General features: G+C 37.2%; 1 protein-coding gene across 3 annotated transcripts in view; it reads right to left on the bottom strand.

The window, feature by feature from the left end:
• HLCS (holocarboxylase synthetase) overlaps nt 1–14,797 on the bottom strand; it is a 119,174-nt gene that overhangs the window by 96,070 nt on the left and 8,307 nt on the right. For all 3 annotated transcript variants that reach the window (XM_061453572.1, XM_061453574.1, XM_061453573.1), the window contains exons 3-5: nt 12,756–12,918; nt 9,812–10,758; nt 7,982–8,158 (exon numbers count right to left, since the gene is read on the bottom strand). In XM_061453572.1, coding sequence (XP_061309556.1) covers nt 7,982–8,158; nt 9,812–10,758; nt 12,756–12,918 — 1,287 coding nt within the window. The remainder of the gene's footprint in view (nt 1–7,981; nt 8,159–9,811; nt 10,759–12,755; nt 12,919–14,797) is intronic.

The raw sequence follows: 14,797 nt of genomic DNA, 5'->3' as shown, positions 1-14,797 counted from the left end.
TCTGTAGGCAGTGAGACCAGTAAGGCTTCAGTCAATAGCAGAAACCCAAAAATTCAGATATAGTTGCCCTCCTCTGTGTTACTCCCTTATATAGGGATGATGAGGTGTTACGAGAAGGCCCTAAAAAGTTCCTGCCTCTTCACCACCTACCAGTTGGAGGGGAGCAGAAGAAGGTGGGTGTTTCTGTCAGTGCGGTGTTTAGGCAGACTGGCAGTTCCACTCTAGTAAAAACTATGACAACAAAGCCTGTCAGTCTTCATTGCCAGGCAAGACTGACAGGCTGCCTTGGCATATAACTAGCTTCGAAAAGCATCCTGCCCTGGACCGTACACTATACAATTTGCTAGAAACTCAACTTTTAAGCTTTTACCTCCATCAAGTAGCTTGAACACAAAAGTTTAAAAATTTTACTGTAGAAATGATAGATCTATTAGGAAACTGCACTAATAAAGGTAGCAGAATAAGAGAAGACTGTGGGGAAAGAAGAAAGAGGCAGTAAAATATATCATGTCTTATTCCACCTCCATCTACTACATGACTGTATGATGACAGTTATAAAACTGTTCACTAAAGTACAAGAGGAAATATCACTAAGATACAAGAACCAGTATCTTGGTTCCCATCTGCAGATTTCCTTCTCTTTCCATTTCTATCCATCCTCACACTGCACATACCTTCAAGTAGTTCATCCTCCCTCTGTATGCTAGAGAGGGTAAGGACAGAAAACAGAGAAGTATCCTTCCCCTCAGTTTTAGTTTGCTCTACTAAAATAGCACAGATCAAGAAATTACTCTGTGCTTAGTAAGCCAGAGTAACCGACCATAATAATTTATTTAGCCATTCACAAGTGAGAGGTAAAAATACATCATCTCTACAATTTATTCCGCCATGCCATTGAGTTCTCTTTTTATGCTCAGCACTATGACAGAGCTGGTGTCCAAGAAGTCCCTGGGCAGCTTAAGCACTTCAAAGATTGGCCTTTTTCCATGCTGAAACTGCAGAGAATTTTGTTGGCAAACTTCTTACCTCCGGAAGTGGGCACAAACTAGGAACCTGTAGGCACTCACACTTCAGTCAGCCATTCTTCTGAGAGCTAATGCCACCCTTTCTGCTTTCCTCTGACCAAGAGAGCTCTGAACTGCTAAAGCAGGAGAAGGCCTCTGCATTATCTTGAGTGCTGATGGAGCGGAAAACAAAATAAAGGAAAAAAAAACCCAAACCAAAAAAACAAACCATCCTGTCTCAAAGAGCCATTCCTTTCAGAACCACACACTTCAACACCAGCAAGCAGTAGGGGCTATTATTAGAATCCAGACACTGATTGATACAAAGAGCTTTTCAATTAATAACAAAAACACTGAAATAGCTTTGGTTTACAATCTGCGGGGTTTGCAAGTTTTGTTACAAAGAAACAAAAGTTAATTTGAGGAGGGGAGGTGGAACAATACAAACCAAACAAAAGCACACTTGCCCTCACTGCACACACATGCAACCCAAAGCTTTGCAAGCCAACAAATAACTTTGAATTTATGATGAAAAAACCCTAAACATATGGATTTAAATTATAAATATTTTTAATTAATAGTACTTTGTTATCAGTCCTTGGGTTATGTTTTAGATATAAATTCTTCAGGAAGCCACTTAAGAGAAAAAGCATGCTACCTGGCAGAAGGTAAATGTTTTGCCAAATGCACTTCATTGCCTAACCAGTCTAGCAGAAACACAGCTTTGAACAGCAAAAAGAATTCCACACACAGCGTACCTTAAAGCTGTTTCCCAAAAAGAATAAGCTGTTCCAGCGAATACACATTTTTACTGGTACAGATGCATTTACATTGCTGTATCTACCTTTTTTATTTTCCTGAAGCAACTTGCCATAAAAGGCATTTTTATTCCTAGCCAAGAGACAAACTTTCAAAGTTTTCAAGCACAGACAAAGATTTCTGGGAACAATGCACTGTTCATTGGAAATAATACATACAACGTTAAAAAAAGTTAAAAATTCAGACAGCAGTTATCAGTGATCACAGAATCCTTTCAGACTGTGCTATTCATTCAACTTTTTTTCTCAGCTCTTGGGTTACTTTTTTTCTCAGCAGTAACTTAGGCTACTGCTTTTGCTAGAGCAAAGAGCAATTTTCCTTTCTAGGATAAACACTTCCAAAGGACTCCTGCTTTTTGTCCTACTGGCTCAAAAGGCAGGGACGATGCTTAAATCCTTATGCTTTGAGGATGACAGGAGAAAATAAGCAAGCCTCCTTTTTTTTGTAAATATGGTTTTCTGGTTCATTTTTAAGCATGAAAACTTGTCTAGCAATAAAAATAGGGCTTTGGGGGTTCAATATAACTACAGATGATTCTAGCACTGGAAATTTAAAGACAACTCTGAAGTTTCACAGTTGAATCTCAAGTTCTACAATACACATTAATATGCATGGAAATACTTCAGCAACAATTGTCTCTAAATGTACCCTGAAATCTAGGTTCATTATAGTGTTATCTGAGAGTTCAAATTTCCCATCCTCAAAGAAAGATTCAGTCAGTATGAAGTAACTTCATACCCGCTTTGCTGACGTAATAGACTTGGAATTTAAAACAGCCGATGCCATCATAGAGTCAAAACTGTAGCTCAAGAAATGTAAGTTTGGTCCAACTGAGATCTGATTGTGCTGTACGGTACTGAGTTATTCAAATACACAAACCTGACATCACACTGCACCATTCTTGTGAGCACAGTATTCTGTATCCCAAAGTGTCCTTTAAAGGAAAGTTTGAAATTCAAAAGGTACATTCAGCTGCACTTTTTAATTATTCTTTCTGCCCCCAACAAACAAGAGTCAAAACCCCCAACTTCAAACTTCAGCTAATATGCTCATATTAACCATTTATTATTCTGGAAGAATGTACTGTTTAAAAGATGTTTACTAGCTGAGCCAAAGTAATAAAGTCTGACTACATTTCATCATTTGGCCACCATCCATTTGGAAGGTGCTGATAAAAGTGACTCCGCCTAATACAGCTTGAGGAGTTAGTACTCAAGTTTAAGAGACTTCAGATCAGTAAACACGTGGGCATAATACACTTCCTAATGGAAATACTCACCATTCTGACAAATATCTCTCACTCTTCAAGGAGCAAATTCTTGTTTTGAAGTCTAGAAGATACGCTGAAACTTACAGCAATAAAATACAATCCCAGCATTTATGTCTGAAAAATTATCCTTTAAGATGGCAATGTAAAAGAGTAAATATTTGAGCATTTAAAGGCAAAGCTGCAGAAAAAATCAGATCTCTATGCTTGAAGCTGCACTGAACATATGGGTGCCAGACAACAGGCTTACAGTGATCACCATTTGTTTCAACACTTTGAATTCACCCTGTACCACATTGACACAGAGTTTTCCTTTTACAGCAGTGTAAAAGCCTACAATTTGCTTAACTGCTTTACATCAGATCAAGGGAAAAGAAAAATAAAAGGTGCTGTGTTTTAATACCAATACTTCTCTAAAATTACATTTGAAACCAACAAGTTGTGCAGCTCTAACTATTAACAAGTAAGATGCCTTTCATGCTATATTGCTCTTAGTTCAAACACTGACTTCATTGTTGTTGCAGCACTGTATCGATATAATATGTATTCTTCCCAGTTAACCGAACTTGAAAATGTCCCTATGTGTGTATCTGGAGCAAAACATTCTTGCAAGTCTTAGCGCAAAAACTCTTGTGGTGAAAGAATTGCCACAAGTGCTGTTACTTTCCAGACTCCCTACCTTATGCTTTATTTATAAGAAATATGATTACGAATAAAATGTGCACACTGTGATAGAGATCATTCAACACCAACAGCAGCGAGTATTAGCTGAGGTCTGACTAGTACAGTTCTACATGGTAAGATCTGGACCTCTTAACAGATGGTCATTATCATCCATTATTCAGATACTAGAGCTTTTATTTGAATTTGAAGCCATAATAATGGCAGTTCTGCTCATATTTTATGGTCTTCTTTTTAATCCATGTAGTAAGATTGTGATTTTAAGATACACGATAGCCATATAAACTGGAAACTAAACCTTCAAAGTGTGAATCCTAAGGAGGGGAAAAAAAAATTAAAAAAAAAATCAAATCCACCCCTTAGAAGCAGCTCAAAATTGCATTGCAAAAGGCACTATCCGAGACCCAGAGAGCAGATAGGAAGATCTGAAAGTCTTAATAATCAAATTTACACTGATCAGTGTAATAGATTCTATGTGATTATTAAAAGCATCACAACAATGATGCAAAAAAGACACATTGTTCAGAAATTGTCAGCAGAGGAAAGGACAAGAGAAGCTACTTATTCACATAATAAAGTTGAAGTTTTATTTCATGTCCACAATATAGTAGAAAATAGGTCTGATAAAAGTTCTGAAGTGACAAAGCAGGAAAGAGGGTGGCAAAGAGAAACCAAAGAAATCGCACAGAACAGGGCACAGCTCTATTGTAAATCGAAGTTTACAGAAAGAAAAGAAAAACCAATAAATTAACTCTTTAAAGAATTTTAAAATGAGGGAAAAAAAAAATCTGTATTTTTTCTAAATGAAGTAGAAAATGCAGAGCAAAATAAATTATTATTTCTTCCACATAAGCAAAAGGAGCTTGTAGTTTCTAAATTAACTAGAAAAATCTGACCAGGTGAGGTCTACCAGCATTTTGGTTTTAAATGTAACAGTACAGATGCAACCTCCAGTTTGGGCATGAGGAATCATTACTGAACTGCCAACTTCAAGAAACAAGAACATGTGCCATTCTTCCATTTTTGAAACTGCAAACAACACATCAAGCTTGCTCAATCATTAATTACTTATAACAGGAAAGCATAAGAAAATAATCCAAAAGTTAAAAAAAAAAAGTAATTTTTGCTCAAGTCAATGAGCATTGCTTGGATAATCTGAGAGAAGGAATATACTATTCAATACGCCCCCAGTGACTTGCACAGGGCAAGCTTTCCATGTAGTTATAAATAAGGAGGTCCAAAAGTACTACAGTTTGCAAAACAGCTTCCTCCATTTCCAGCACTACTTGACTCACTCTGACATTAAAAGTATTTCCTTCAAATTATTCACCTGTCAGGTACATTTCTGTACATTGTTGCTCTCTAGGAAAGCAAGATGACCTATGTAGAACATGACATAAGAAGAAAAATAAGTGACTTTTTAGATAGCTAAATTATTACATCATTTTTTATTTTTTTATGCTACCTTCTTATTATTAATGGAAGGGTTTACACACACATTGCATCTTCCTTTCACACAATATTCTTCTGGAAGCATGTTGTGGCTAAAGTGAAAGGCATTGAAAAAAAAATGAACTACACATACCAACACAGAAAAATTACCACTAAAAAAAAAAAAACTGGAAAAAACAGGTATAAACCTTAACTATACAGTATACATTGGAGAAATATCTTTACCAGATGGCCTGCAACCCTGTGATATGCCACTAGATGGCGCGTTTTGACAGAAATTAGCTAACTTAGTTCATGCAAATTGCAAGTGCATAGGAAAGAAACAATCAGGGTAAAAGAGTGAAGGTGGAGAACAAAAGAGGAAGAGCTAAATAAACTACAAGTCTTCTGTATAGAGCACATTTACTATTAGGCAAAAAGGGTTTTGTTTTCACATCTGTCACACAAATAGATAACCAATTCTTACAAACATACTGCTCACAGACAGGGAAGAACTTGTTTCATATTTGGTCACAGACAGCAGCATTAGCTGTAGCAACTACAAGAATAAAAAATCTGGAGGAAAGCTGAAAGTGAATCAGCAATTAGGTCTTGGGAAAGCAGACTTCAGCTTATGCAAAGAACTGCTAATTAGGACCCACAAAGGGGTTAGAAGTACACAATGTATCTGTAAAAGGAGGATAAGAAAGCTGGGTTCATTCAGTTGGGCAAAGAGGAGGCTAAGCAGTGATTTACTAACAATCTGTAACTACTTAAGAGAGTTAAAAGAATGACAGAGCTAAATACTACTTTATAGTGGCAGACAATATAATAAAATAACAGCCATAGACTGCAGCTTGAGAGGTTCAGGCTGGACATCAGAGAAAAAGTATAAAAAAAAAAATCAATAGAATGGAACAGCAGCACTGGAACAGGTTGCACAGACAGGTTGCACCATGCACGCTTGGAAGTTTTCAAGTTTCAACCAAAGGGCATGGCTGAACTGATGTAGTGTTAGCAACAGCCCTGCTTCAAGCAGAAGGCTGGATAGGAGCATTTCCAATAGTATTTTCACCATTGTAAAGTGGAGATGGATCTGGCAGAGTCTGGCAAACAAGAAAGGGCAACCATTCAAGCAGAATAACAAAAAACAAACAAAACAAAAACAAGCAAAAAAAAGCTCTCTGCATTTTGCCTAATTATTATTGTTACATCCAACCTGAGTTGTTAGACAAAGGCATTAATGTACCAGCAAAAAGTATTAGCAGTATCTTCAGAGACATAGAAAACAAATACAGATTTAAATTTACAGATACATCTATTAATAGTATTTTAGTCAGTTTGGATCTGCAACTGACTTGCCTGCTATACAGTGAAGTCACATATCACAGAGTCAGAGTATGGGTTGAGTTGGAAGGGACCTCAGAGATCTTCCAGTTCCAAACCCCTGCAATGGGCAGGGACACCTTCCACTAGAGCAGGCTGCTGAAGGCCCCATCCACCCCAGCCTTGACAACTTCTGGGGATGGGGCAGCCACAGCTTCTTTGGGCAACTTTTTCCAGACATCCTCCTCCTCTCCACAGTGAAGAAATCTTTGCATTGTTTCTGTCCTTGCACATCCATAAAGGACCCCAAAACAACATTCACCGATTAATCACTCAAAACATAATTTGTCTCTTGCAAACTTAAAGAAATATCACATATTCCCAATCTATAAATCGTGCAATGCTTATCATACCACCTTTCAGATTAACGAACAGGGTTTTGAAAAGTATGATCTAAATCTGAAAGATCATAATTTATTTAGAAAGCATTTCAGCTGTAATATGTCACTTGGTTCACTGATTGATCCTGTAGCCAAAAAAGGATGTGATATTTGATACTGCTGGAAACAGGCACCCAAGGAGGAGCTTCTATAGCTGAATTCCCCTAAAGACAGACATTAGCATTTCTGTGCTAATGTAAGAGTGGTACAGAAAAGGAGCAGAAATCAGGCAAGTGCAGTAACTGCAACTATTGACAGGGCTAAATGGGCTGGAAACAACATCAAGGAGCCTGAGTAACCCGTATAGGTTTTTAATAACCTACTTCTTTCACCCCTTCAGATCAATATAATATAGTCCTCATGTATTTGAAGTCATGTTAAAAACAAACAAGTTAAAATTACTGCTTTATATGTTCACAATTCTTCATTAGAATGCCTCAAATTGAGATGTTCAGAATAGACAGCTGACTATTTGAACTACAAGAACCTATTCTATTTCCAGGAAACATTACAACAGCCACAGGAATAAAGCTGTTCATTTTGTAATCACACACACTCTTCCCTACTCATTCAGCTCTTTCACCTTTGGTCTGCCACACCATTCTCCATAATTTCAGCTTGACCTTTTGCTACCAGCCTATACAGAACTTTCTACCTCATTTTAAAAGAAAACCAAATCTTGTCTTTTAAATAAGTTCTTTCTGTAGCTTACAACATCCTTGTGCTTTGATATTGGAGAAGCATGCAAATAAGCATAAAAGCTCTTAACAGAAATACATCAAATATACCTGATAAATTAACTGCCCAATATTCCCACGTTTAAATTCAAAACTACTGCTGGCAGATAACAAAATACTGACAGAGTAGAAATTGAACTTTATGCTTACCTGTAGTACATAAGTAAACATCTCCAAACAAAAATACTACATAAGAAACTAGGTGTTTTTAAATGAACACTGAATTTGTCTTGTAGCATAAATCTCAAATAACTGAAATGTAAGCAGAAGCCTTACCTCATCAGAAGAGAGAAGGTAAATAGGTGTTAACATAGGAATTTTACTTAATTCACAATTCAGGCCAAGTGATGTCAGGATCTCTTTGAGAACTTCATATCTCTTGGTATTGCTTATCTTAAGCAAATTAAAGTCAGTTTGGACATCCATAGAATTGATATCCAGTTCCAAGTGTGCCTGGCAGGACATGTGCAGAGGGAATAAAGAAAAAAAAAATGCTGTTAGTATTTGGTATTACACATTTTAGTTTAGAGCTAAGTATAACATTTTCAAAAGCAGCTTTGTTCTGACTGTGGTTGCTGAACTATCCAGTTACTAGTAGAAAGGCTGATAGAGTTGGGCCTGTTCAGCTTAGAGAAGGCGAAGGGTGAATTTGATCAATGTGTATAAACAACTGAAAGGAAGGTGTCAAGAGGATGGGGCTCTTAGTAGTGCCAAGCACTAGGACAAGAGGCAGTGGGCATAAACTAAAATGCAGGACGTTCTACCTGAACATGAGGAAGAACTTCTTTGCTATGAGGGTGACTGAGCACTGGAATAGGTTACGCAAAGAGGTTGTGGAGTCTCCTTCCCTGGAGATATTCAAGAGCCATGTGGACACAATCCTGAGTAATGTGCTCTGGGTGACACTGCTTGAGCAGGGAGATTGGACTAGATGATCTGCAGTGGTCCCTTCCAGCCCCAACCGTTCTGTGATATTTAGAAGCCTTTGTACCCTACTATATGCATATTAATTTAGTGAAAATTGAAAGCTATTATCTGCTAATTTCTCAAATTTTGCACATTTTAATCATGTTCTTCATATTTGATCTATTTTATTGAAATTCAGGAAATATACCAAAATGGGGGGCAGGGAAGAACAGAAAAAAAAAAAAAAAAGGGAAACAACAAGACTGTGGCAGAATATTTAATGGCTGATGTCACTGTCCCCTGAAGAGAAAACAATAAGGCGTTTCAAATCCAGACTGGAAGTTATTTAAAATTATAAAATGACACACTAATCCTGTTAATCTGATTTTTGAAGCTATACTGTAATGCCCTTTTTCTGCGGAAAACCTCTGCAGTATTGAGTTTTACTGCAGCAGAAGGGTCAATTTAAACGGTAGAGCAAAGCAGGTTTCACCACGGAACTTGCAGAAACGGATAGCAACAGTAGCTAATCAATTTTCTAGTACAAGCGCACAGCACATGGGTGGCACAACTTCCTACATAAAGCTATAAACATGCTACTATGTATAACAGAGTTTCCAAAAAGCTAGCAGATTTAATCTGATAAACAGACAAAAACACTTCTAAGAAACCCGATGAGTATTTCTATGTTACATAATTGCTGGAAGAGTGCATGCTACCCGATACATGAGCAGTTAAATTTGAGCGCTATGGGCTCCTGAGAAAATTCTCCTGTAACTAAAATATTGGTAAAAAAGGGTCCTAGAATCTTCCATAAAGTTTGTTCAAGTGTGTCTCCGTTGTATTCCTCATCTACTGCAAAATGAAAGCTGTATCACTGCACAGCCTCTAGCAGGCAGCAAAAGGTAGCTCTGCTCTTGAAGATGCTTGCTTACTGTGCAAATCTGTTCTCTGCCACCGGCTGTGGTCTTGCATGATCTACATGTGCATAGCTACATGGTGAAAAGGAGGAAGTGAAACAGCAGTGACATTTCTCTAACATTCTTTAAGCTTCCTCAGGATCAAGTGAAAGACATTCTGCAGAGTCCTTATTCATTCATTAAGATATCCACCTACACCTCCCTTTGACAGGCATCCCCAAGAGCATGCAATGGGAAAAAGTGAACTTTTTCAGCAAATTAATGTTTCTGTATACAGTACCTGAGAAAGAACAGCTTCTCCTCCACTGTCTCCGTAAGATAGATGAACAATAACTGTGTCTTTATCAGCATTATTTAATCGACTCAGTATCTTCACTTTGCTTGTATCTTCCTCCATTACTTCCTCAAAAATACAACCACTGACCAAGAGATTTAACTTCATTTCAGTGCTGTCCATTTTAGAGAATACTAATTCATGAACAACCTTCTTCAAGTTGTTTCTTCTCTTTATTTGTATGCCACCAAATGTAAAAGATGAAGAAAATCCTAGAATCTTTCCACCTTTAGATAAAAACTTCATAAATTGTTTGTGGTTCTCCTCAGAAATAGGCTCATCTGTGGCAATGACCAACAGCAGTGAATTATCAACCCAGGGAGCTTTCAGAACTTGTTCCTCATGCAGCTGGTAGATGGTGTAGCTGTCTGCATCAATGCATTCTTGAAGGATTGATTTTACCTGCTCAAATTCCACTTTTGCAGTTTCAGAGCCAAGATAAATCAATATATTAGGGGGCTTTCCAGCAAGGTTTACTCTCTTAATTCCTTTTGCCAGAAAACCATCATTCCCTTCGAGTGTGCTATTGCAATCATCAGAAAGTTTTGGAATGTCTTCTGCAGAGGCATATCTGACTGATTCAATAGTAGTGTTTTCAAGTTGCATGCATTCATGACAGGTGGAAAGATGCAAGCGATGATGTTCTCCAGTACCTGTCTCTTTGTCAGATAAACTGTTGGATTCATCTTCAGGCTCACTTTCCTTCTTCAGCTTGGATTTCTCCTCTTCACATTGTCCTGCAGTCTCTGCTACTCCCAATCCTGATTTCAGAGTAGTCCCAAAAGTAGCAGCAGGAGTTACTTCATCCATTTGTGTACTGCTTACACTTTGCTCTTTTACAGACGGTTCCACCTCCACCAACTCCTTCAGAGTAGTCTCCTGTAGATGGACAGCTGAAAGAGTTAAATAGTAAGAAAAATGGGTTATCAAGGTGATATTTAAAGAGCTATGACGACTATCAAAACCATGGCAGGATTTAGATTTAATTTCACTACAAAACATCTATAACAGCAAGAATTTTTTTGACACACCAAATCCTAATCCTCTCCTCCAAGAACATAATAAATTTGCACTCATGACACAAGTCATTTACTCTAATGACTTTTTGTTTCAGGAAAGTCTGACTGAGAGCACAATAGTCGGATATTTACATGGCACATTTAAACAAAGTAACATTTATTGTGAATGCAAACATATTTGCACAAAAGTAAAACGTGACAAGTACTGAACACAATGAAGATGTATTCTTAACAGAATGATAATCAGTGTGTGGGAGGGTGAGGAAGTTCCCAGAAATGCATAAATTTACCAGCTTGTTATTTTGCCTGTCCCTCTGTCCCCAACAAATGACACAATGAAGCAAGGAAAGAACCTTTGGAAAAAAATACTGGCTGCTTAAGGAGGGCAGGGTGCAAAAATTGCTTGCTGTTATTTTGAAATTAACTATTTTGAAATAAGCTAATAAAATGATGATATTGGGTAAGATGAAGACATTGAACTGTGACTTTTGCACTGCTGAAGGCTGCAGATAAAAGCCTTGAACAAGTTAAGGGGAATGAACAAAACCTGAACAGCTTTCAGTCTGCAGAAAAGGAGACATACCCACCACAGCAAGACTTGGAAGCTGAGAATACGAGGGAAAACTATCAAATAAGAAAAACTGTTAAACCTTTCTCTTTCTCCCCCGAGAAAAGGATGGAAATGCAAAGACAAAAAACTTCTGGCAAATACAAGTGAGAAAAGAAGGGCAAATATGATTATTATCAGTGTGAAACTTGCAGAGCAAACTAAATAACAGGAGAGGAAAAAAAATATACTTTTCATAGGGTAATTTTTTTCAGCTGCTGAGCCATGAAAATATTTCAAGTCAAAGTCTGAAAAATTTCACTGAATCTCTCTCCATTCCCATAAGGCCGAAGAAATTTCCTATGGCTTTGCTTCCGATTTCTCAAAAAAAATTCAGTGAGAAATTTTATTAACAAAAGTCAACTGGCACACAACACCAGATCCAAGTATAATCATCTTCTTCACTTAACAACACTTTTATTCCCTTGTATACTCCCTTTGCCTAGTTTGGAGCAGAAATGTGAACCAAGAATTTTTTCACAGCCCAGGAAAATTTCATAGCAATCGGCCTATATCCTATATCCTACTGAAGCAGTTCTAGCATGCACACAGTACTTGAGGCAAAATGAGCCAGAAAGCATTCTGAAAAGTAAATGACTGGGACACTCAGCTTCTACCTGCTCCTACATGAATGTTTTTGCAGAAAAGCACCAAGAGACAAAATTTCACATCATATACCTTTATGAGCATATTCCTACCCTCTTGCACACTGTCTAGCTGCTCTTGATTTTGGTATTCCCTGACTTCTGCCAAAGCACTACGATCTACATTATTGATATGCCTTATTTAGGGGGAGGTTAGGGACAGGGAGCGGTTTCCTTTTGTAGCCAAAATCATTAGTTTATTATTCTACATGACCCAAGTTTTATCAAGACAACTGAGAAGACACAATTAGGCAGGAAAAACGAGACTGCTGATAAATGAAACAGAGATCTCATCATACTGAAGTAAACTACTGGCAGTAGCTTATTTATTCAAAAAATGTTTTGATCCATTTTTCTGTTATTTCTGTTGTTGCATTTTTAAAGATGTAGAGATCTGTAAAGAGACCAACTCTCAAAAAGTGGTCTAACTTTTCAAGAATCTCTATATTTGACAGTATAAAACACTGTAGTGCTACAGAGTAATCAACAGCCCAGAATGTCAACAGGAAGCAAACATTGTGCCAAAATAAATGCATGGTACAAAGATTATATGTACAGTCCTAAAACAGCTATGAAACAAACAAGTTCTACCTTTAAAAACAATTCATGAAGATACTTACAAACAATCTTGTGTGGCACCATTCCATCATCCATTTGAAGCCTGTCTTCCATGAATGCTATTCCAAGGTTACTGAAATTATCTAAGCTTGCTTCAGCAATTAACTTGTAAGGCTCACCAGGTATACAGGCCAATGGTGAGCAATAGTCTGACCACTTCACAATCTAGAATAAAGCATATGCATGTTTTTCAGTTTGAAAAGGTTACAGAAAAATATCAAAATACCAACTGCATTATGAGTCTGTAAGATGAACTCCAAATAAAAACTGCCCTTCCTTCCCAAAGGATTCTGCTATTGAAAAGCAGCACAACAGTAGGCAGAACCAAGAGAGGGACATAATCAAGACAAAGCAGTACAACTAGCAAACCCAATGACTGGAAGTAATTGTAAAGAAAGTACTTTAAAAAAAACTGTAGCTACTAGGATTATAGAATCCTAAATTTGTAGAATCACTTTCAGGACTTGTTTTTGTGATGCCTTATGTGTTTAAAACAACTACTGCATTTAACAGCATCATAAGACAACACATCTCAAGTAGAAAAGGCTTTCAGTTGACAGTTCCCTTCATGAAAAAGTGCACCCTTCATGACTACAAAGGTCAATGTAAGAGATTGAATTCGACCAAAAGAACCTGCTGAGGAAGGATCATGTAGAAAGCAATGCCTGCTACAAGATTCAGTCCTGACAGAAGTAAACAAAGCAACATTCACACCAAGTTGATAGCAAATTGGGAGTACAAATACATCTTTCCTAAAGATCAAGGCTATAAAAGCTTCAAGTAACACAGAAAAAGGCAGGGGAACATTACCCCATTCTGTAAGTAAAATTCTGTTTGTATTTATTTTCAAGACATGGCTTTCAGCACAAATTCTAAAAAAAAAAAAAGCTGATAAAAAGAGCAAAAGTAAACTATAGGATTTAATAAAAGTACACATTATCAGAAGCATAACTGGACATGTAAGATTCAAAAAATTCTATTCTCCAGGAAAGAAGCATTGTGAAGATGTCAGACTTGAGATTATTTTCTTCAAGGTTTGTTAAACCCAAACTACACAGCTGTGCTATCTTCGAGAATGAGTTCAGCTACAAAAGACACAGAGGAAAAGTGAAAAGAGTTTTGGTTTCCTTCTGAAAGGCAGACACATTAATAAAGACTACAAATCTGTCTGCTGACTCCTAACTGAAAGTGACCCCTTCTAAACTTTATGTTTATAAAACAACAGTACCAAACAAAACAATTCAGATAATTTACAAACACAGTGGCTTGAGTAAATCCTGAAAACAAAAACTGAGTAAGGCCCCAATTTCATTAAAAACTGTGAATGATATCTCAGTATTTATCCTTTATAGGATACACAGACCAACTGGTCTCCTTTGAAGGCATTTTCAGAGACAATTATGCACCACCTGTTCTCATGACCTTAAAGAAAAATTAGCTTTTGCCATGTAATATGTTCCAGTACTAGAAGATAAAGCTCAATTCCCACATGGCAACTCCAGCACCTTGATACTGTCATCACCAAACCACTTTCATGAAGTTCACCCTTTTATCACTACACACAAGATGGAATACTGATTAAACACAGTAAGAAAAAATGCTTCTTTTGAATACACAAAATGAGAAAGAACTCTTGGGTATTTTAGTTTTTCAGAATTAGACTATCAGCTAAGTTTACCTTTTCATCTACTGCTGTTAAGTGGTTTACACAATATCCAAAAGAATCTATTTCCAACTTCTGACTTTACAGTATTTCCCAAGGGAACAAGAAGAAAGAAGAAACTGAGATTTCATATAACCTTAATGGTCATGTCTGATTTCTAAGCCATTCTCGAAGACACCTTCTGATTAGCACAGTCCAAATGAGACCATCCAGGCCATACTCATATAGGTGACCTTTGGATACCTCACAAGGAATCTGGCTGGGTATCTTCTGATACATTACCTATACTAACCCTTAGTGAACAAACAGTCTCAAAAAGAGAAAATTATAACAGTACATGGGCAGTGTGTTTGTGTTTACCACAAGGTCAGCTGCATGCTT

This window comes from Pezoporus flaviventris, unplaced genomic scaffold (genome assembly GCF_033815535.1).
Source record: "Pezoporus flaviventris isolate CSIRO_AGI_PZ_B2104156 unplaced genomic scaffold, CSIRO_AGI_Pfla_v1 ptg000015l, whole genome shotgun sequence".
NCBI classification, from domain to species: Eukaryota; Metazoa; Chordata; class Aves; order Psittaciformes; family Psittacidae; genus Pezoporus; species Pezoporus flaviventris.
The sequence above is the reverse complement of the archived record's forward strand: the minus strand, read 5'-3'. Positions and strand labels throughout refer to the sequence as shown.